The sequence below is a fragment of the Aethalodelphis obliquidens genome, unplaced genomic scaffold, assembly GCF_003676395.1.
Source record: "Aethalodelphis obliquidens isolate GAN/ISIS:26980383/991018 unplaced genomic scaffold, ASM367639v1 scaffold28, whole genome shotgun sequence".
NCBI classification, from domain to species: domain Eukaryota; kingdom Metazoa; phylum Chordata; class Mammalia; order Artiodactyla; family Delphinidae; genus Aethalodelphis; species Aethalodelphis obliquidens.
In genome coordinates, this window is record NW_020837972.1 from 7,707,736 (window position 1) to 7,729,356 (window position 21,621).

The 21,621-nt window shown below is 48.4% G+C and overlaps 1 protein-coding gene across 2 annotated transcripts; it reads right to left on the reverse strand.

Annotated features, from left to right (window-relative positions):
* Positions 1 to 454: 454 nt before the first annotated feature.
* On the reverse strand, positions 455 to 9,891 carry MLEC (malectin). Of its 2 annotated transcripts, none has more exons than XM_027124551.1 (5): positions 8,977 to 9,751; positions 3,007 to 3,185; positions 2,118 to 2,294; positions 1,954 to 2,011; positions 455 to 773 (listed from the first exon to the last, which is right to left on the reverse strand). In XM_027124551.1, exons 1-5 carry the CDS (start codon positions 9,209 to 9,211, stop codon positions 544 to 546), a joined length of 879 nt encoding a protein of 292 aa, XP_026980352.1. In that variant the 5' UTR covers positions 9,212 to 9,751; the 3' UTR covers positions 455 to 543. The 2 variants fall into 2 exon arrangements, with proteins under 2 accessions (XP_026980352.1, XP_026980353.1); XM_027124552.1 differs by lacking the exon at positions 8,977 to 9,751 and adding an exon at positions 9,829 to 9,891 and having other exon boundaries at positions 480 to 773.
* Between the last annotated feature and the right edge of the window lie 11,730 nt (positions 9,892 to 21,621).

Here is a 21,621-nt window from a genome sequence, read left to right on the forward strand (position 1 = left end):
CACACACACACACACACACACACACACACACACACACACACACACACACTTTGAATCCCAGGACATCTGAAAACTTATCTGGACATAACTTCAGAACATACCCAACTCCCAGCGCTAGTCTTCTCAGGTAAGAAGATGACATTTCCCTGCTGTTAATTTCTAACCTAAAAAAAGGAACCGTGTCTGCTCTGAGTTCAGAGTCCTTTCCACTGTGTTTACGGACGAACACCCTGGACCAGGTAGGATCCAGTTTACCCTCTGTACCCTGGAGAGGAAAGAGACGGCTGGGGGCCACCACAAAGAGAGAACTAGGACTGGAGCAGGTCTAGGACCAGGTGGTGGATGAGGGCTGCTCTCTACTCACTCCGCCTCTTTTCATCTCCTTTAATTGTGTGTGTGTGTGTGTGTGTGTGTGTGTGTGTGTGTGTGTGTGTGTTTCATTTGTTTGTTTTTGTTAATCACTGTAAAAAATACAGAAACCCAAACCAACATGTTTGGTTTCTTTCCCACACCCCTCCACCTGTTCAGGATGGTGATTTGTTCTCACAATCGGCAGAGGCAGAAGAGGGTTGGAATGAAGACTCCGAAGGCCACCAGGATGGGAAACATGAGGCTGCTGTTGTCCGAGGCATAGGGGTTGGGCGTGCGGGGGCCCGACTGCACCCGGTTCTTATTGGTCTGTCTTTTGAGATTAGACCCTTCATCGTATTCTTCCTCCTCCTCCTCCTCTTCTTTCTTCTCCAGTCCTGGATGAGGCTGCAGCTTTGGTACATCTGACACAAGAAGAAGAACACTTTTTAAGTAGGACCCATGGCATTTACGTGAGGCCCTTAAGGGCAGTGAATGAGCCACAGTAAAGAGACCCTGTGACCTAAGCAGGATCCACAGGAAGGAGTAGAAACAGTTCCCAGCCTAGAGAAGAGCAGATTGCTGCGCAAACATTTGTCTTCTTTAGATTTAACTAAAACGTAGTAAAAGCCCTGAGCACGGAGAGGTTCACTATCTCCCCTTCCTGTCCTACTTCTTCAGAGCCCAGAAAGAACCAGACTGGACAAGGACAATGACCCGACACCCAAAGATTAACCTTTTCAAACCTCTCCTCCTCCCTCCTACAATCCCACATTCCCTTTTGATTCACACAGCAATCAAGGAAAAGCTGATCCACAGAGTTGTGGGTTCTCAGCACACACTACCCCTCTGTTTTCTGTCCCCTCCTGAGGGACTCTGGCTACAAATCAGTCTGGTGGCAAGACATCCTCTGGGATGTCAAAACAATAGGATGCGAAAAAAAAAAAAAAAAGGATGCGAGCCTCGGTGCTTCCAGGATGAGGTGAGGAAAGGTACAGAGGTGGGATGGGGGAGAAAAGTCACTAAGACAGAAACTTTCTCTGCAAAAATCAGCCTGGGAAAGCTGGCAGCCAGGACCCTCAACCCTGAGAAAGAGATGTACTCTCAGGCTGGATCCCAAGGACAGGGAGACATTAATAGATGAAGTTTTGCTCAGTGCAGCCCAGCAATGCTGCACTCTCTTGGAGCACACCAAAACACTCAAGGACCCTTCCTTCTGCCTTTTTCTTCTTTCTGCCCCCAGGACACAGATGTCAAAGAAACAGAATAAGGATGAGTTTTAGGCAATTCCAAATGACTACAAGGCTCAGGGCACACCATGGGTAACATTATTAATCCCAATTTATAGTAGGGTTAAAAGATTTTGTCCAAAACCAATCCGCTGATTAACTGGCGGCAGCAAGATATGAACACAGATCTTACTCAGAAGCTTACGGCTAGCACCATGCTACACTTCACCCCCGGCCACCGGACTCTGGGTTCCCCACAATCTGGCTTTAAGTATTAGTGTTTTCAAAACAGCGATCAGCTAAACCATCCCCCCAAGGGCTTCCTCAATCATATCCTTCAGACCACGTCAAAAAGCAGATCAGAAACACAACTTACCGTCCACTGTCCCAGCCATGATGTAGAGTGCACAGACTTTGGGATTGTCATAGTATCCCTAGGAAATGGGAAACAGCGGTCAACCCCACACAGCAGCAAACATCCCCCCTGCACCCATTCTTTTGAGCTCATCCTCAGCTGTGAGGGCAGAGTAGGAGCGTTACCTTGACAAACTCGATGTAGAGTTTCCCTGTGAAGGTGGACACCTCCCCCTGGACACTCAGCTTCCCCTTTCTGATGCTCATCGGGATGATTTCATCATGAGCTGTACTGTGTCCAACGCGATCAAAGATATCCAAGTCCTTCACCACAACATGGCCATTCAATCGCACATCAAATACCTGCCAAGATGAGAAAAGGAGACAATGTCAAAACCACCCGCTTCACACCCCTTCCCCAGTTGGACATGAGGTACCTGCCTGGGCTTCAAGTTCAAAAGTAATTCAAGGAATGACAGGACTGGATATACTCCAGGGTGGCTAGAGTCCTTTACCTGAGCTAAATCAAAGCCATGTTCCTTCACTGTCAAGGTCGCACACTGGCCGTAGGGAACAAAGAATACAAACAAAAAGCTCAACATGGAAAGAAGGAAATTCAGAGGAAGGGACAGGAAAAGAACAGGGCTAAAAACAAGAAGGTGCTGACAACCAAGAAGGGAGAGGCTATAACCAGGAGGGCCTTAAGAGGATTAGTGGCCAAGAACTAGGATTCTGGCGTAGCCTTCTGTCACCAATCCCAAGGCAAGTTCAGTCGTGTAGTAATGGGACACAGCTGGGCAAAAGGAATCCAGCTTTGGGAGTTCCCTGGCTGCCTAGTGGTTAGGATCCTGGGCTTTCACTGCCATGGCCTGGGTTTGATCCCTGGTCACAGAACTGAGACCCTGCAGGCCGCATGGTACAGCCTTTAAAAAAAAAAAAAAAAATCCAGCTTTTCCTCAAAGCTCATCTGTTCCTCCCTTCTGGGAACACGTCTCACACTCTCTGGCCCTTAGCAGAGGGCTATCCGAAAGTGGTAACATCCCACTGGTCAAGCAGGGGCCTGACCAGGCCTCACCTTCTGCTGGGACTGTGCAAAGTAGACCTCGGCAAATTTCAACACCAGTACATAGTCCCCCTCCTCCTTGATGGGCACTTCGTAGCCAAAGGTCTCCTCATTGTACCGCTCTGTTTGATACAGGATCTGGTCTTCGGGGTTGGAACGCAGAATTGGCAGTTTCATGCCATAGTCAGAGGCTGGGCACAAAAGACAAAGAGAAACCATGTCAGAGGCAGAACACAAAAGAAGAGTGGAGACCCCAGAACCACCAGAGGCATTTCCAGAGCAATGCTAATAACCCTCCCAGTGGAAGGGGCCACCTCCATTGCACCTGGCTCTCAAGAGACCAGCCACAAAGGCAAGAATCAGATAACCCGTTACCAAGGAAGAGTAAAATGAAAGAAACCAAGCACTAATCACCCCAAGAAGCTCCCATAACCCTCATAGCGGAACTTTTTGAAAGCATGTGAAAATGACTTTTCCCCAACTATATCCAGAGTGATGGGAAGGGAACAAGTCTAACTCATTACTAGAACAAAGCACTATGCTACAGCTGCTGGGCTCCCTGGTGAGGGAGAGCTTCAGAGAAACCTCATAAAACCAGGGGGATGGCCAGGAACACCGCAAGACAATTAAGTTCAAAGAATGTTGTTTTTTTCTCATTCAGAAAAGCTCAGTCTAAATAAAAAACAGGATATCTGTTAGGAAAGTCATTCTTCATTGTCTTTACTACAAATTAAGATACCAGCTTTGGCTGCTTTTTATAATTATTTCATTCAAAAAGTTCCAAGGATGGTCAAAAGAAATATGTTCATTAAAAAAAGGATGTGATGGGCTTCCCTGGCGGCGCAGTGGTTGAGAGTGTCCGCCTGCCGATGCAGGGGACACGGGTTCGTGCCCTGGTCCGGGAAGATCCCACATGCCGCAGGGCAGCTGGGCCCGTGAGCCATGGCCACTGAGCCTGCGCATCCGGAGCCTGTGCTCCGCAACAGGAGAGGCCACAACAGTGAGAGGCCCGCGTACCGGAGGAAAAAAAAAAGGATGTGATGTTCTCTAATTTCCTTTGGGTCCAAACACCTTACTTCCCACAGACTCATAGAACTCAACCTCACGCAGGCTCTTGAACTTTTCCGCAGACAAACCGAAAGGAAAACAAGCTCCTACGATATCCCCAGCACCTGACACAGGCCCTGGCACATACGTAGGCACTCAATATGATTCGCTGAACGAACAAATGGTAACAAAGGAGGTGCCTGAAGAGCAGTCAAGCCATGCACTCCTCTCCACAGGGCCAGAGCCACCCTAGCAGGGAAAGAAAATGTGCCACGGTCCTATTGGCACCTCTGGCCTAAGATGCCCAGGTCCAGAGGGAGCCACCTTTCCCGTTTCAGACAGACAAGGAATAAGGTGGAGTAACAGTAAAAAGTTCTTACTTGGGTGGGTATTAGAAGAGCCAAAAACCTCTGTTGCCCTCAGCCTGCCCCCAATCTTAGTAGGAGACGGGTCTGTACATGTTTTTCTTTCCCCCACGTTACAAACCATACCCAGGTCTTTCCTCAAATATAAGATTCCACACTCCGGCCCCAGAGATGACTAGCTATGCTTTCCAGGGCTCCATCAATCTATTGATACTTTCCAAACCACAGACTTAGCAGTGATTTCAGTACATGGGCCTAGTCTCTCCTCCTCCTTGGAGAAGTCTTGGAATTAAGATTTTAAGACCATCTTCCAATCTCACATGGTGACTCTGAAGACATCTGGCACCTAGATCCTTTGGGTGACGTTTGAGAGCGGTCATCCCGGGAGCTTTATCTTCTGAAACTCCAAGGGAGAGGATCTTTTATCTCTAAGGGAGGTAAAAGAGTAACTAAAAGATCCAATGGCTAAGGTCAAGCCCTCGGAAAAATAAACAGAAGTGTTAACAGTTCCTGTAAGTGAATGGCAGCCAGGAGATCAGATGGACCGATGAGACAATGAACAGGAAACTCATTGCACTTTTGTCTCCAGACATTTTTTTCTTCCTATTTCTCCTCAAGAAATCAAAGAAGGTGGGGGCTGAGTAGCACTGCAAAGGATGTACTGCCAACTGCCCCAGCTCTGTTCCAGGCTCAGACCACAAACCTGTAAAGATTAAAAGATTGCCAGTCCTCTTCCACCTGAGTTCTAAGAATCTCCCTCTTCCTCAAAGACCGTGATCCTTACAAATTTGCAACAGTCACTAGATTTGCTTTTCAGAGACACAGAAAAGGTTGTGCATGTATACAGAATCATTTCCCCCCCTTCCAGCATGGAAAAAGTGAGAAACTGAGGGTAATGTAATCTGTGGCACTCTCAGTCCCACGGCTATGAAAACTCAGCCATGTGAGCAAAAAACTACTTAACAATCTTGGAATTACCTTTAAATATTTTCCCAAGTGGCTTTCCAACGAGATTTGCCACAGGCAAAGTTTTGCCCAAGTCCCAAAAGAGACAATAGCAAGAAGGACTTTTTCTCCGCCCCCACCCCAGCCTTTATGCATTCACAGCTAAGTTTCTCTGAAATACAGTGTACACATGCAGCACACCACTGCAGCTGGTACGACATGGTTCAGATAGTTAACCAAAGGAGGGGGACCAAAGGGCCCACACTATGTCCCCAGCTTTTTAGCTCTAGACAATGGAGTCAGCAGGCTACGTGAAAAATTCAGCCCAGGTTTGAAGGTAAGAGGGGCCTGGATTTGAATCCTGGCTCTGCCACCTACTATGTGATGTGGAACAAGTTGTCTTCTCTAGGTGTTTTCTCACCTGGAAAATGGGGTATCACCTACCTAAATTCTCTACCAGTGAACTGCTTCTAGGAGGGCCTGCAAACAAAGTCTGCCCCTTATGTGGCAGTATAGGAAGAGAATTCTAAGCAAATCCCTTGGTCTTAAGCAAATCAGAGGTAGCAGTGTCTCTCTCACACTATCTTTTCAAGCTCTTATCTCCCCAAAGCCAAATCCTTCCCCAGCCAAAAGGAAAGGGTCTTCGTTAGGTCTACAGAATTAGTCATCCGATGGGCTCAGGCCCCTGGCCAGCTTTTTTCCCCTCCAGAGCCACATTCTGCTCCACTTTTAATTCCATGTAAAAGGTCATTGAGCAAAGAAAAAGATAGAGACACTTTAACCTACTCTGGACAGGAGAACTTTCAGACTCGTGTCACAGATTTCAAAAGCATGACAAGTTTTATGAAGGAAAACTGAAGGCTCAAGAGAGGGAAAGCGAATACTTCAAGGTCATACAAATGACTAGCGGGCATCCTTCTATGAAGAGGAAATATCTCCTAAAACCAAGCCAAGTTCAATGCCCTCAAGCCAAATAACCAGGTCTTTTCCACCACAGAGTCAAGAGGAACCCAGAAAGAGCAAGTTAAAAAGAACCTGGAATGCACAGCACACCAAAATCCCACACGGAGCGCTTCTGAATCACTCTCGGTAGTTGTACCTCCATCTGCTGAAGCACACAGGTTGAAAAAAGCCTTTCCCAGGCTGTCAGCATCTTCTATGAGCACTAGCTATCCTCAAGGCAGAAAAGAAATTCAATAAACATTATGAAGTGCCTTTGAAAGCAAAAGCCACTGGGTGCCCTGGCCCACTCACGGTTACGAGAATGCTGAACTACAAAGACGCTATAGAGAAACAGCAAGTTCAAAAGCAGGCCAAACTCCTATCTGGATTAACTTGGCAACAAATACCTGAATTCATTCAACATAAAAATGGACTTTCCTCGCGTGCTGGAAACAATATCACAGGCATGTGGGAAAGACAGACATACAGCTCCTACCGCAATTACTATAAATAGCTGCAGGAGGCAAGGGTCTCCAAATACCTGGCAACCCTTACCCAAACAGTGCCAGAGAAGGGCAGGCAGAGGGAACCGCTGCACCACCCTTGGTGGTGCTGACTCCTTCACACAGAAAGAAACTAAAGAGCTGCCTTCTGAGAGAGGAAGATAAATCACTTCTCAGCCCCAGACCTAAAGCCAACAAAATGCTACTCTCAGGAGCCCTCTAAGTGCAATGTTGCAACTGGCTGGTCCAAGCTACAACAGCCTACAAGCCAACGACCGCCCTCTACTCTCCATCCACGCCTTTATACTGCTACAATTCATACCCAAATGGACCGCCAGAGTGGAGCAGGGAACCTCTTTATGGAGTGGCAGGGTCTGTCTGAGACAGGACTCCAGTACACATGAGCTTTGGTAATTTGGTAAGTCGCATACTTTTACCTGCTACAATAAACTCTTCCAAAGGAACTGCGACCATGAGCCAATAACCCAAGGACAGAGAGCCTGGCTGAGTGCTGACCAGACCAAAAAAAAAAAACCAAACCCACCGGCACCAGCAAATTAAAACAACGATTTCTGAATAAGGGGAGTAGCTGGGGACTAAACCTGTGTGGTCTTAGCTCCCTCCTCTGCACAACGGACCAAAGAGGATAATGTAACCTATGTAAAGCCTGGTATCTGTTAAGTGAAAGGAACCATCTGCACACTGTCTCACCATGGCTATCTCTAGAGGCAAAGTCCATAAACGGTCTCCTTCCTCCCTGCCCACACCCATGAAGAAAGAGGAAGGGTCCAGGATGGAGATAGCAATGACCTCCTGCTATTAAGTCTGGCTTTGGCTGCTGTTACAGCTGCTAGAGACCAGGGCCCTGACTCAGCTGAACCCAGGCTACTGAGACCTACATGCCAGGGCTAAATAAATTCCAGAGCTAAACTGAAGACAAACATAGTGCTTCAGAAAACAGCTCTGTGTCCCAACACCGTGACATGTATGGAAGCAATAAACTCCCCAATGTAACAAACTCCAGGACACTGCAATTAACTTGGTTGGAAGAACTAAGTTAAACCCTTTAGGAAAGGCAAGAGCCAAATCTGGCATTGTGGAAAAAAGAGTGAGAAAGTCTGTCTCCTACTTTTCTGAAGATGGCATATTGCCAATCTGGCAGCCTCTGAACCCAGCATACGGCATAAATCTCTTTCCAACACATGAAGCGACGAACTTCCTTCTTAATCCTGTTTTCCAATCCTACTAACAGAAGAAACAGAGTCTAGAGCAGATTTTCCCAAAGGGTGGTCTGCAGATGTCCTACATCAGAAGCCCTGGGTGCAGAAACCTGGGTTTAATCTACAGGTCTGGAATTTGTATTTTTTAACCAGCTCCCATGGCAGTTCTTACACTAACTTTGAGAACTGTGCAGCTCTGTCAAAACTACTGTTGCTCAATCAATTAAGTCAAAATCATTTTTCCCATAAGCTGGAATCACACCTCTCAGGACCACTTAGGGTAGGTTCTCCGCACTCGCAGACGGAATATTCAGACCTTACGCTGGCTGACCCAGCTGACACACCACCAGCCCCCTGTGCAGTATGGTTTCGACATAACCGCCCTCTGGAAAGGGCCTGCAGCTTCTACTTTTATGCACACACATGCCCCGCTCCAAAGGGGGTTGGGGGAGGAGGCTACAATCAAACTTTCCTGGCCCATTCTCTTCGAAGACTCCTTTCCATTCTGGCTAAGAATCAAGCCCCGCTCTTGCAGAGAGCGCAAAGAAAGCGGCCCATTTCTGGGTCGGCAGGAATATACCAGAAACTGACTTGAAAGGCGAGCAGAACCTCCGGGTCAGGGACAGCGATAACCGAAAAACCCGTGAGGCCTCAAAGTGGCAACAGGCCGCCCTCGTCTTTACTCTCCTAGCTTGGGTGGAGGTGAGGGGTTAAGAAAATGCAGGATGCGAGGTCCAAATATCACTTCTCGCCAACTCTCTGCCTCGACGGCTCTAGGTAGCTTCGAGCCAATGCCAGGCTCTGGGCTCTGATCGGGTTCCCGAGGAAACCGTAGAGAGAAACTTCGCTCCAGAGACGTGGCCCCAGGGTCGAGGAAGGGGCTCGGGGCCCGCAGCCCTCGGCGCGCTGCGCCGGGCACGGCAGGCCCGGAATCCGGCGGCTCAGCCGAGGAGCTCTCACCTCGGCCCACCCGGCCTTCCAAAGGGTCCTTGCGAAAGTGGATGCCGTGCACGTCCACATGCGCCTCTCCGCCGGCGTTGACGGCCCAAATCACGCTCTCGGGCAGCCCGGCCCCAGCCGAGCCCACCACGCCGAGCCCCGGTCCCCGGAGCGCCGGCAGCAGCAGCAGCAGCAGCAGCAGCAGCAGTCGCAGGAGCGCCACGGCGGCTCCCTCAACCGCCCGGGCGCCCAGCATGGCGGCCTCCACAGCGGGGGGCAGCCTCCGCCGAGCCTTGTCCTCAGCCCCGCCAGGCCGCCCCGGACTCAGAAAAACAGCGCCACGGGCCGCTGTGCCTCAGCCACCGGAGACATGTCGCTCTCAGGCCTACTTCTCAGCCACGGGTGCCACCTCCCACCTCAGGAACAACCTACCCCACCTCCCAGCCCCGGCCACGACCCTGCAGCCAATCAGCACCCGGCCCTCATTAACTACCCACCACCCCGCCGGGAGGCGCCCGCCCATTGCCTGCCAGGCGCGGGAAAAGGCGTGGCTACTCCCAGGAGCTAGCCCAACCACCAAGGCACGTGAGGGAGCGCGCGCAGAGTTGGGTTGAAGCGGCGGTTCAATGCGGAAGTGGCGAGGTGGAAGCGCCCAGGCGGCCCCGGAATCCCACAGCTGAATAGGAAAGGGGGCCTAGCGGGGAAGGTTTAGAATAGGGCGCACTGACACGTCGCCAGCACTTCCGGTGTTCCAGGTTTTGGGGACCGAATAGGCTCCCGAGGGGGCGCTGCCGACTTTCCCGCCCCCTTTCTTTCTCAGGGAGAAGCATGAGCATACGCTCTAGTAGGAGAAGCAATGATCACTCTTCCGACCTGAGACTCGGCCTTTCTCCCCGCGTGAGAAGAGAACCCATCCTCCTCTAGAAAGGCCACAGGCACAGGTTTTCAGGGCAAGGTTCTCACGAAGATCCCGCCCCCACCCCTTAGCGGGCTCTGGGCTGGTGGTAGCGTCCAGACGGCCGCCCAATCAGAAGGCTCCAACGCAGCGGAAACGCGTGGCTTGGGGGGAGGGGCTCCAGGCTACCCATATCTCCATGGCGACAGCCTCGGGCAGGCCCCAGCTTTGGAGGGGAGGGGCTGGGGCTTTGCCGGCTCCGGCAAGGACTTGGAGGTACCCAGCATGGAGGTCCAGGCTGTCCCGTACAGGCATGACCCTAGCTTCCTCCCTGCTCTTTGGCAGTTCACCCAGCGCTCTCCTGCCTTGGCGATCCCTGCGCTGTGGTCGCTGCCCGAACTCCCACTTCTCAGAGAAACTGAGGCCCAGAGAGGGGAGGAGCGTTGCCCAAACGGTCAAACCGCAAGTTTAGGGCGGAGCCAAGGCAAAACTCCATTTATCCATTTGTTCCACATTATTTATCAAGACCCTACTACTAGGGTTGTCAGATTTAGCAGATAAAATACAGGAAGCCCAGTTAAATTTGAATTTCAAATAAATGGAACATACTCATACTAAAAATAATTTATTGCTTGTCTAAAATTCAAATTAAACTGGGCTTTTTTGCATTTTATCTGACAACCCTGCCTACTACCTGGCAGGCAATTAGTTTTGGGCAGCAGTGAACAAAACTACACCCAGGATCTCGCATGAGAATCACAGTCCTGACTCAATTATTTAGTTAGAACAATGAGGAATGCTATAAAGGAACAAAGTGAGGTACGGAAAAGGAGTGTAGGTGGGGAATTTAAATGCACCCGAATTCCTTCCCCAGACCCCAAGAGCAGATTCCCACAGAGACAATTTCTGTAGTATCCTCTACTGGTCCCACTTTTTTCCCCCTGTTTTGCAAGAATCTGGACTTGCTTCCTCCCACAGACTTGTTTCCCCTCCCAAGGCCTCTTTGGGGCCCTGCCCTAGAGTGTCGAATCCTACTTTCCTCTGAAACCTGTCATCTTTGGAGGAACCTGACAAGTCAGAGCTTGAAGAGCCCTCAGTGCAGGGGCGTGGTGCAAATGGGGAAACACAGGCACAAAGAGGTGATGGAGACTTCCTCCCTCCTGTAAAGCCTATGTTCTGGCCATTTACTACACTGCTTCCAGGAGCTCATGTTTATCCTCAAGGCAGTCTAGTCTAGGAGGCACTATCACAGAAACGATTAAACTTTTGAAAAGGACCCAGAAACCCTAACCTTAAGCCTTCTCCCAGTCTCCTAGATCCTTGGTCACCCCAGGAGGTAAACAAGATAACTGGCTAGCCCCCCTCCCCCAAACTAGGCCCTTCAGAGTCCATGCCTTGCTGGGCTATCCTTGTACCGAGGGGCCTGGCCCCGCTTTTGAGGTTCAGATGCTTGTCGACTAGGCTACCTCTTAGGTAAAACAAAAGTTCTGATACCCTGGAGGCGGGATGAGCATGGGATCTGAGTTAGACTTCCTGGGTTCCAAACCCTGCTCCACCATTCACTCACCATGTGGTCTTGGGCAACCTCTCTGAGTTTCAAGTTTCCTCAACTGTGACATAATAATAGTTTCTACTTCAAAGGGTAGATGTGAGAATTAAAGAAGGTAATGCAACCATTTGACTCAGCAATTTCACTCCATTTCACCCAAGAGAAATAAAAACATATGTTCACACAGACACTTGTACATGAATGTTCATAGCAGCATTATTCATAATGGCCAAAAAGTAGAAGTAACCCAGATGCCCATCAACTAATGAATGGGTTTTTAAAATGTGGTATATCTATACAATAGACTATTCAGCCAGAAAAAGTAACAAAGTACTGCTACAGACTACAACATGGATGAACCTTGAAAACATTGTACTGAGTGAAAGAAGCCAGAAAAAAAAAGGCCACAAAGTTTATTATTGCATTTATATAAAATGTCCAGAATAGGCAAATCTATAGAGACAGAAAGTAGCTTATGGTTTGTCTGGGGCTGGGGAAGCAGGGAGATTGGGGCGTGATAACTAAAGGGTATAGGGTGTCCTTTTGGGGTAATGAAAATATCTAAAATCAATTATGGTATGATTGCACAATTCTGTGAATATACTAAAAACCACTGATTTGTACATGTTAAATAGATGAATTGCATGGTATGTGAATTATATCTAAATAAAACTGTTACCAAAAAGAAGAGGGAAGAAGAGGAAGAGAAGGAGGTGGGTGGAGGAGGGAGGGGAGAAGGCGATGTACATTAGAATAGAATAGACATTAGAATAGTGGCTGCCACAAGCCAAGCACTCAACCAGTCGTTATCCTGGAATGAAAGGGTCCCTGAGTTTTTGCTTTCTGCAATGTAACCCCACCTGCACTGTGACAGACTGCCAGAGTTAGGCTTTTTTAGGAATGCCCAGAGCTCATGATAAGTATAATCACTGAGGTTGCAGCCTCCTCAAACTCCTTTCTGCTGGAAGACTCTGTGCCCCTTAAGGGTGACAATGTCTTCTGTAGGCAGCACCCCCTCACCCTGGGGCAGGTGAAATTGGTGGTACCATTTAACAGGGTATTTCCTAACAGAAGAATTGGGCCCTTCAATTCAAGCTCTTTCTCTTATCTCATGAGATTCTTACAGTGTTTGAAAGCCCCATAGCCTACTATCCCCATGTATATAACAGAGGAAACAAGCCCGCAGGGATAGGGGCCAGCAGTTTTCAAATGATGGGCGTTGCTCCTGCAAGCAGAAGTTGGTTGCTAGAGAATGGGGTCTCATCTGAGAGATTCTGGCTCAGGGGCAGTCTCCTGGGGGCAAGACGACTTGACTGGGGCGGAGGGAGTCAAGTTTCTAGCAGCTGAAGGGTTATCAGGACTGGGACTCAGGGCTGGGATGGCAGTGGGGGCAGGAGACAAAAGGATGAGGGTTGCAGCTGCCAAGCCAGACTGGAGGTCCTGACCCCGAGGCAGGATTACATCCAAAGTCCCTGACCTAGGGAATTCCCTGGCAGTCCAGTGGTTAGGACTCCGTGCTTCCACTGCAAGGGGCATGGGTTTGCTCTCTGGTCAGGGAACTAAGATCACGTGGTGTGGCCAAAAGAAAAAAAAAAGTCACTGACCTAGAGGAGTCCCCAAATAGCCCCAGGCCTGCTCTCAAGGCTGGCTGTCCACACAGCAGAGAGTGTGAGCTCTAGGAAAGCAAGGGTGTCAGTTCCCTGGTGGCACTGGGCCCAGGCCATTTCTCTCCAGCCTCCAGTGTCTCCTGCCTGCTGTGGAAGGTCAGCCCCATTTGAGAGCCCAAGGACCCTCAGAGTGGCTGCATCCCCACCTCCTTCAGCTGGGGCTGGTTTTCTCCAAAAATTACTTCAAGTCTTCAGAGGAGCAGAAACTCTCATTCATTGCTGGTGGGAATGGTCAGCCACTTTGGAAAACAGTCTGGCAGCTTCTTACTAAACTCAACATACTCTTACCATGAGATCCAGCAATCAAACTCCTGTGTATTTATCCAAAGGAAGTGAATACCCACGTCCACACAAAAACCTGCACACGGATGTTGACAGCAGCTTTGTTCATAACTGCCAAAACTAGGAGGCAACCAAGATGCGCTTCAATAGGTGAATGGATAAATAAACGATGGTACGTCCAGACAATGGGATAGTCTAATATTATTCAGTGCTAAAAAAGAAATAAGCTATCAAACCATGAAAAGACAAGGAAGAATCTTAAAAGCATAATACTAAGTGAAAGAAGCCCATCTGAAAAGGCTACATACTGTATGACGCCAACTATATGCAGCAAAACTATGGAGACACTAAGATCAGCGGTTGCCAGGGGTTATTGCAGGGGGTGGGGGGATGAATAGGTAGAACACAGAGAATTTCTAGGGCAGCGAAACTACTCTGTGTGATATTATAGTGGTGGATACATGTCATTATACTTTTGTCCAAAGCCGTAGAATGTACAACACTAAGAGTGAACCTTAGTATAAACTGGACTTTGGGTGATAATGGCATGTCAATGTAGGTTCATCAATTGTAACAAATGTACCACTCTGGTGGGGATGTTGATGGCGGGACAGCGGTGTATGGGTCGGGGGAGTGGGGACGTGGTAATATGGGAACTCTGTGTATTGATGCTTTCTACTCAGCTTTGCTGTGAACCTAAAACTGCTCTAAAATATAAAGTCCATCTAAAAAAATGCTACTTCAAACCCTCCAGAACCTTCTCAGGGTGGAGGATCTGCCTCCATGGAGTGACAGGAATGGAGATTTGAGAGTCAGACAGAACTGGGTTCAGGTTCTTTCTTAGTGGCTCCCCAGCTCTGTTACTCCTTTTCTCTCTAATCACTTCTCTCCTAAAGTGCAAATAAGATCATCCATCTCATAGTTGTTGCAAGGATTAAATGAGATGGTTTAAAAATGTACCTAAATTATTTTTCTCTGTTTGTGGAAGAAAGATAAATGTTTTGTGGAAAACTCAGAAGAGAATTTTACAAAGATAAAATTCACCATAATTCCATCCAAAACTGGCATAAGGCATAAACTCAGGCCCTGAGAGAGCAGGTTCTCAAGAACCATTGTTTCCCAGCCATTTGATTCTCACCTCAAGAAGTTGGGAAAATAGAATGTCCCCATTATGCAGATAAGAAAATGAAGTTCAGAAGGGTTAGATGAATTGCCCACACAATGAAGAGGCAAAAGCTGTGGCTTTTTTGGCTTCTAATCTACTCCTTTTCCTCTGAGCCAGGCTACCTATCAGACACAGATTGGTGCAAATCACAGCTCCACCATTAATTGCTGTGTGACTTTGGGTAAATGAATTCACCTCTCTGAGCCTCAGTTTCCTCATCTGTGAAATGGAGAGAATAATTATACATGCCATGTAGGACTGTAAGAAGTAAAAAGAAATGTTTTAAACAAGGAAAATAAGGACATGTTTTAGAAGCTAGCATCATGGGACCCTTGAGCCCAGAGCTAAGTACTCAATAAATATTAGTCACGGGTGTATGGAGGCATGGACCCCTTGATTCAAAGCCTAGCTCAACTTCTTAGAGCTATGCAGCCTTGGGAAAGTCATTTCTCCTCTTTGGGCCTGTTTCCTCATCTGTAAAATGGAAATAAGATCCACCACGTAAGGGTGTTAGGAGCCCTTAAGGGAGTAGGTCTTCAATGCATAGTAGCTGTGAATCATTTAAGAAGAAATAATTATAACATGTGACACTGGTAGTTTGGTAAATAGAAAAGGCCTTGGTGAAATCTTCAGGCTAAGGAGTTGGGGAAAAACCTTTCCACCCCAGGGAGGGAAAAGCCAAAGGGTCCCACAGTTCAAAAGTAGAAAATGGAGGAGCTGTTTGGAAGCCCCCAGGGGCAATTTCACCTTGTCCCACAAAACTGAAAAGGGGTGTTTCTTCCTATATAGATAAGGATCAGAGGAACAAAGCATGCTATTAATTAAGTCTTGCCTATTTTAAGTTTATGGAATATTTTTCCCCTTTAAAGATAAGCTCACAATAAAAGTTCAAAAGGTAAACACAGAGAAGGGGAGGGGGCCAGCCCTGCATTCTGCTCAGCTCACCCTGCCAGCCCTTGGTCTTGGAGGTGGGTGGGTCTGGTCCCAAAGCCAAGTTTCCATGCCTAGGGCCTCTAGTAGTTAGATAGCAGGGGGATCAGAACCACCCAAAGAGTCAGGGAACCAGCCCACGGTGTCTCCTGGTCCTGCCCCAAGTAGGCAACTTGAACCAAGAGAAACCTGGCTGGGTCTCCAATGTCATGGGAGGGAGAATGGACTTGGCTATTCTTTGCTTCCCCCAGGAGGATATGAGTCACAGGAAAGTTGCCTGGGACAAGGACAGAAAAAAAACAAATGCCTTCCCATCTGGGTGGCCTTGGGCAAGTCACTTCCTTTCTGCATTTCAGTTTCCTCACCTGTAAATGAGGTGGTGAGAACCCTCAGCCGCCCAGGGTTGGAATGAGGATTATATAAAAGCAAATTTCCAAGAGTGCCTTACACAGCCATCGTCAGCACTCCCTATATATTAGCTGTTCTTATTATCTCCCAGACTCTTCTTATGTTAAGGACACAATTTTTTGGAGTCAGGAACACCAGGGACGGTCTTGGCAAGTCACAACCCCTCTCTGAACCCCAGTTTCCTCATCTGTAAAATAGGGTGGTTGTATAGATGGAGTGAGATGATAAATGAAAGGAACTTAACACATACCCAACAACACCGCATAAATAAATGAAGCAGCTGCTGTATCCTTTCCATTCTCTCCCCTTGACCTGGGCAAATTAGGGAAGCAAGAAGAAATACAATAGCCAGTGCTTGCACGCCAGGTTACTTGTCAGCTGTCCCTTTAGACTTGAACTTTCCACCATGATGGAAATGTGCCATATCTGCACATCTAGTACAGCAGCCACCTGCCACACGTGGCTATTGAACTTGTGAGATGTGGCTGGTACGACCAGGGAACTAAATTTTTACTGAATTTGAATTCACTTAAATTTAAATAGCCACATGTGGCGAGTGGCTACCATATTGGATGGTATTACAGATGAGAAAACTAAAGCTTCAGCAACTGACTTAAGGTCCCAGAGATTGTTAATGATTGATCATCAAAGACTAGCATCTAGGTCTGCCCAACTCCCAATCCTTTGTCTGTTTTCTGATTCCATGGCACTGCCTGTGACTTTGAGACCCCTGTAGCACAAGGACATGGTCCCCAAAGATCCGACATTGGAACAGAGTGAGACCTGAGGTCAGGAAGCCACCAGGAATGGGGCCTGGAGCCCTTCCTGCACCCGACAGCAGTGGTCACAGATGGCTGCCACCCTCTGCACCCCCAGGCTTTTTGTGGATTTTGTTCATTTGTTCAGTAAATAATTGCTGAGTACCTACTAGACACTAGAGATACTGCAGTGAACAAGGTAGATGTGGTCTCTGCCAACATGGAACTTACATTCCAGTGAAGGGCAGGGGGCATCAAACGATTAAAAAAAAAAGTAATATAATAAATGTATTAGGCCAGAAATTACATATATGCTCTAAAGAATATAAATGAGATGTGGCAGTGGCTTCCTTCCTTCCTTCAATAGGGAAGCCAAGGAAACATTCAAGCCCAGCCCCAAGAAATGAGAAAGATCCAACAGCTACTCAATGAATGCAGGGAAAAGCATTCCAGGCAGAGGGAACAGCATGTGTGAAGGCCCTGAGCCAGGCCTTCTATTAAGCATTATGCATGGATTATTTCTCCACAACCCCCCCAGGTATGTGCAATTATTATCATTAATAATGGATAACAAGGCTCAAAGAAGAAGAGGGACTCCCTTAATACCTATATCCCTTAACCTCTCTAAGTGGCAGAGATGGGTTAGAAAGCAAGTTCATGTTACCACCAAAGCCCATCCCTTGATCATGAAACTCAGCCCCTTTGTCCTCTTTCGAGGAAAGACAGACATCAGTAAGATCATTGGAGCAGGTGGCAGGCACCTCCAGAGGGGTGAAGGGACATTCTGGCCCTGCAGCCTAAGCCACAGGCACAGCCAACAGCATCAGGTCCACTTTGCAGGACCATACTGTGCAGATCGTCACTCCCTGGTCATAGAGCCAGATCCCAGACTTAAGCTGTGATTATCTTGTCACTGTCAATGAGAGGTTCAGCCACAGTTATTAAAGAATGCCAAGGCTGGCTCTCCCTTCCCCTTTCCTTGAGAGGGGATCACGGAGGCATGAAGACACATGGGAGAAGGGATAGGGAAATAGGGAATAACAATGCAATAATCATAAAAATAGCAAAAACCTGTATCAGGATTACTATGTGCCAGGCACCACTCCAAGGGCTTCAAGTATACTAGCTTGTTTTGTCTTCAAAACAACCCTGTAACCTCATCCCCATTTTGCAGATGAGGAAACTGAGGCCCAGAGGGTCTTATAACTCACCCAAGAAGACATAGCTTATAAGTGGCAGAGCTGAGATTTGAAACCAGGTGGCTGACTCTTGAGTTCACACTTTAAAAAACAAACAACAATTAAAAAAAAAACCTTTTTATTGTAAAATAAGACAAACAGAAAAACATACAGAATAAATGTACAACTTAGCGAGAGGCAAACACCCTTGTAACTACCACATGGATCAATAAATAGAACTTTGGGAGTTCCCTGGCAGTTCAGTGGTTAGGACTCAGTGTTTTCACTGCCATGGCCCTCCGTGCAATCCCTAGTTGGGGAACTAAGATCCCACAAGCCTTCCACAAGCCGCATGGTGTGGCCAAAAAAAAAAAATAGAACTTTGCCAGACTCCCCAGAAACTCCCCTCTCTGTGCCCCATCCCAATCCCAGCCCTCTCCCTCTCTCTCCCTAAAAGGAACCACTGTTCAGACTTTTTTTTTTTTTTTTGGCTGCACAGGCATGTGGGATCTTAGTTCCCTGACCAGGGGATTGAACCCACGCCCCTGCTATTGGAAGCGCAGAGACTTATCCACTGAGCTGCCAGGGAGGTCCCTATTCAGATTTTTATAGGAATAATTCCCTTGTGTTTCTTTATGTTTTTTTGTTCCACTGGAGTGCACATCTCTAGACACTGTCATTTATTCAGACCCATTTTTGTTTGTTTGTGGCCATGCCACGTGGCATGTAGGATCCAGGATCTTAGTTCCCCAACCAGGGATCAAACCCATGCCCCCTGCAGTGGAAGCACGGAGTCCTAACCACTGAACTGCCAGGGAAGTCCCTATTCAGGTCCGTTTTTTAAAAAACCTTGATACCTGGGACTTCCCTGGTGGCGCAGTGGTTAAGAATCTGCCTGCCAATGCAGGGGACACGGATTCGAGCCCTGGTCTGGGAAGATCCCACATGCTGCGGAGCAACTAAGCCCGTGTGCCAACACTGCTGAGCCTGAGCTCTGGAGCCCGCAAGCCACAACTACTGAGTCTGCGTGCCACAACTACTGAAGCCTGCACGCCTAGAGCCCGTGCTCCGCAACAGGAAAAGCCACCGCAATGAGAAGCCCGCGCACTGCAACGGAGAGTAGTCCCCGCTCGCCGCAACTAGAGAAAGCCCGTGTGCAGCAACAAAGACCCAAGGCAGCCACAAATAAATAAAAAAATAAAGGTTTTAAAAAAAAAAAACCCTGCTGTATAAAAAATAAATAAAATAAAATACACGGCTTCCCTGGTGGTGCAGTGGTTGAGAGTCCGCCCGCCGATGCAGGGGACACGGGTTTGTGCCCCGGTCCGGGAAGATCCCACATGCCGTGGAGCGGCTGGGCCTGTGAGCCATGGCCGCTGAGCCTGCGCGTCGGAGCCTGTGCTCCGCAACGGGAGAGGCCACAACAGTGAGAGGCCCGCGTACAGCAAAAAATAACAATAATAATAAAATAAAATACAAAAAAAAAAAGAAGTCCCACCTGAGCCGCTCTACCCTCCAAGGTCTGCGGTGGGGTCAGGCCTTGCCTCTCTGACCAGCATCATCTCTACTCCTCCCTCCAGCCCAGTACACCAGGCAAGTGGAATTCTGCTTCGTTTCCCAAAGGAGCCACACTCTCCCTTACCTCCAGGTCTTTGCTTCCGCTGTTCCTTCAACTGGAAACACTCTTCCCCTCACTTCCTCTGACTGAGCATGGCTGAGCCTTCAGGTCCTAGCAAATCTGTCCCTTCCACCCCACTAGATTGGGTGGGTATGTTTTAGTACCCTCACTTCTCCTAGGCTAACCTCATAAGTAACCTAGTAACTATAGCACTTATACCACTACATTAGCCTTGTCTGTTTTCTTATCTGTTTCCCCTTCCAGTCTGAGCTCCTAGAAGACAGGGACCCTGGCACAGGACCTGGCACATAGTAGGTGCTCAATAAACAGTGGTTGAATGCATGAATGAATGAGTGAATGAGTTGCACTTTACAAGTCACAAGGAGGCAAATCCAGGCCCAGTTTAAGACCTTACAGACAAGGAGAACTCTTCTAAGATGACACCCACCCACGCAGGGGTGAAGATGCAGAAAGAATTCCTACCTGGGATAGGGTCCATCTCGGAAAATGGGTCTCAGTTCTTGGAAAGTAAGAGAAACTTTTCTTCAAATGATCTTATTAGGAACCCCTAGATATAAGACAAATTCAAGGGGAGAAGCACTAGTCTCAGCATTGGCGAAGGCAGCAGCCCCACCTCTGGGCCTCCCCTTGACTCGAGCACTCCTCTGAACAGTGGCCTGTCATCTTCTCAAGTCGCTTTATCACAGCTGCCTTGTCTATGATTTTAGGAGGCCACAATACTGAGGACAGAAGTGTCCTAGCTGACACCCTAACTCTACCCTCTCCCTGTGGTGCCCCCAAGGGTTCATCCTGTCAGCTGACACAGAAGCCCCCTTTCTACAAATGGCTCCTCTGGCCCTCCAAGGTCACTGGATTTCTGAAACAGTGTAGATCTGGGGGTCTTTGGGCAGAGCTAGGTACAGGAGCAGGCAGGGCTGCAGGCCTGCCTACTGGGGCACAGAGCCAAGGGCTTAGTCTCAGAATTGGATTATTCAAGGGAATTTGGAGCTCCCAGACACCCTAGCCTCTGGGACACGGGGATTACCCAGGCCTTTGTGGGGGGGGTGCCCGGGGGTGCCCACAGTCCTTCCCTGCAAGATCCGAGAGCACGAATCCTCCATCTACCTTCTGCTTCCAGCCTTTAGCCCACAGCACACCTGCCTCCCTCGTGTCTGGGATTTACAGCAGTGTTATTCAAATTGAGGTCCTGAGAACATCAAGCAAGCCCTGGAACTTGTTAGAGATGCAAATTCACTGAATCTGAATCACTGGGTGGGGCCCAGGCCTGGGGGCGGGGCTAACAAACCCTCCAAGCGATTCTGATGAAAATACTCAAGTTTGAGAACCACTGGCTTGGAGAACATGGGTCCATCCCACACACCTGTCCAATTATGCCGCAAGCCTGTCAAAGATTCTGGGCGACTTCTACCCACAAACTTCTCCTTTGGATTCCTTAAGCCCTTGGCTTATAGAAATTAATTACAATGATTACAATGGATCCTGTTTAATAATGCCACTTTGCACAATTTCACAGCCCCTGGAGGTGGGCAATGCAATACTCTGAAATCATTTACTGTGGACTTTATTATCCCCTTATTGCACATGAGGAAACTGAGGTTCAGAGAGGAGACGTGACTCGCCCAAAGTCACACAGCAAGTAAATCCAGGACCTAACGACTATACCATCCTGCTTCTCACTCAGCAGAGAGTCTGGCAGCTGATTCCATTCTAATACATTCGTGTCCTCACACACACTGGGATTTCCTCCAGGGCAAAAACCTCGTTATCACTTCCTCAGGGAAGCCTCTCCTGATCTCCCCAGAGAGTAGTCCAGGCCTCCTTATCCTACCCCACCAAAGGTCCCTGCATTTTTCCTTGAAAGCAGGATCACAATTCGTAATCACATATGGATGTGATTATCTCGACCAGTGTGAAATCTCCACGGAGGCAGGAAGTGAGGCAGACCCTGCTAGATGCTTCCCAACCAATATCCAGTCTCCTTTCCTTATAGAACTTGACCTTGTTTGGGGTAGCAGCAAATCCAGCTACATCACTATATGCCCCAGTCTCCCTTTCAGTCAAAGGTGGAAGAGGCTGGGTGCCTAATGGGAACTCAGTACAAGTCGAGGGCAGGGAGGTTCACCCAGTTCTGAGCGCGCAGCTGGTACTCAGGAAACGCGTGTGTCATCTAACCAGGCTGGAGAAGCAAAGACCCC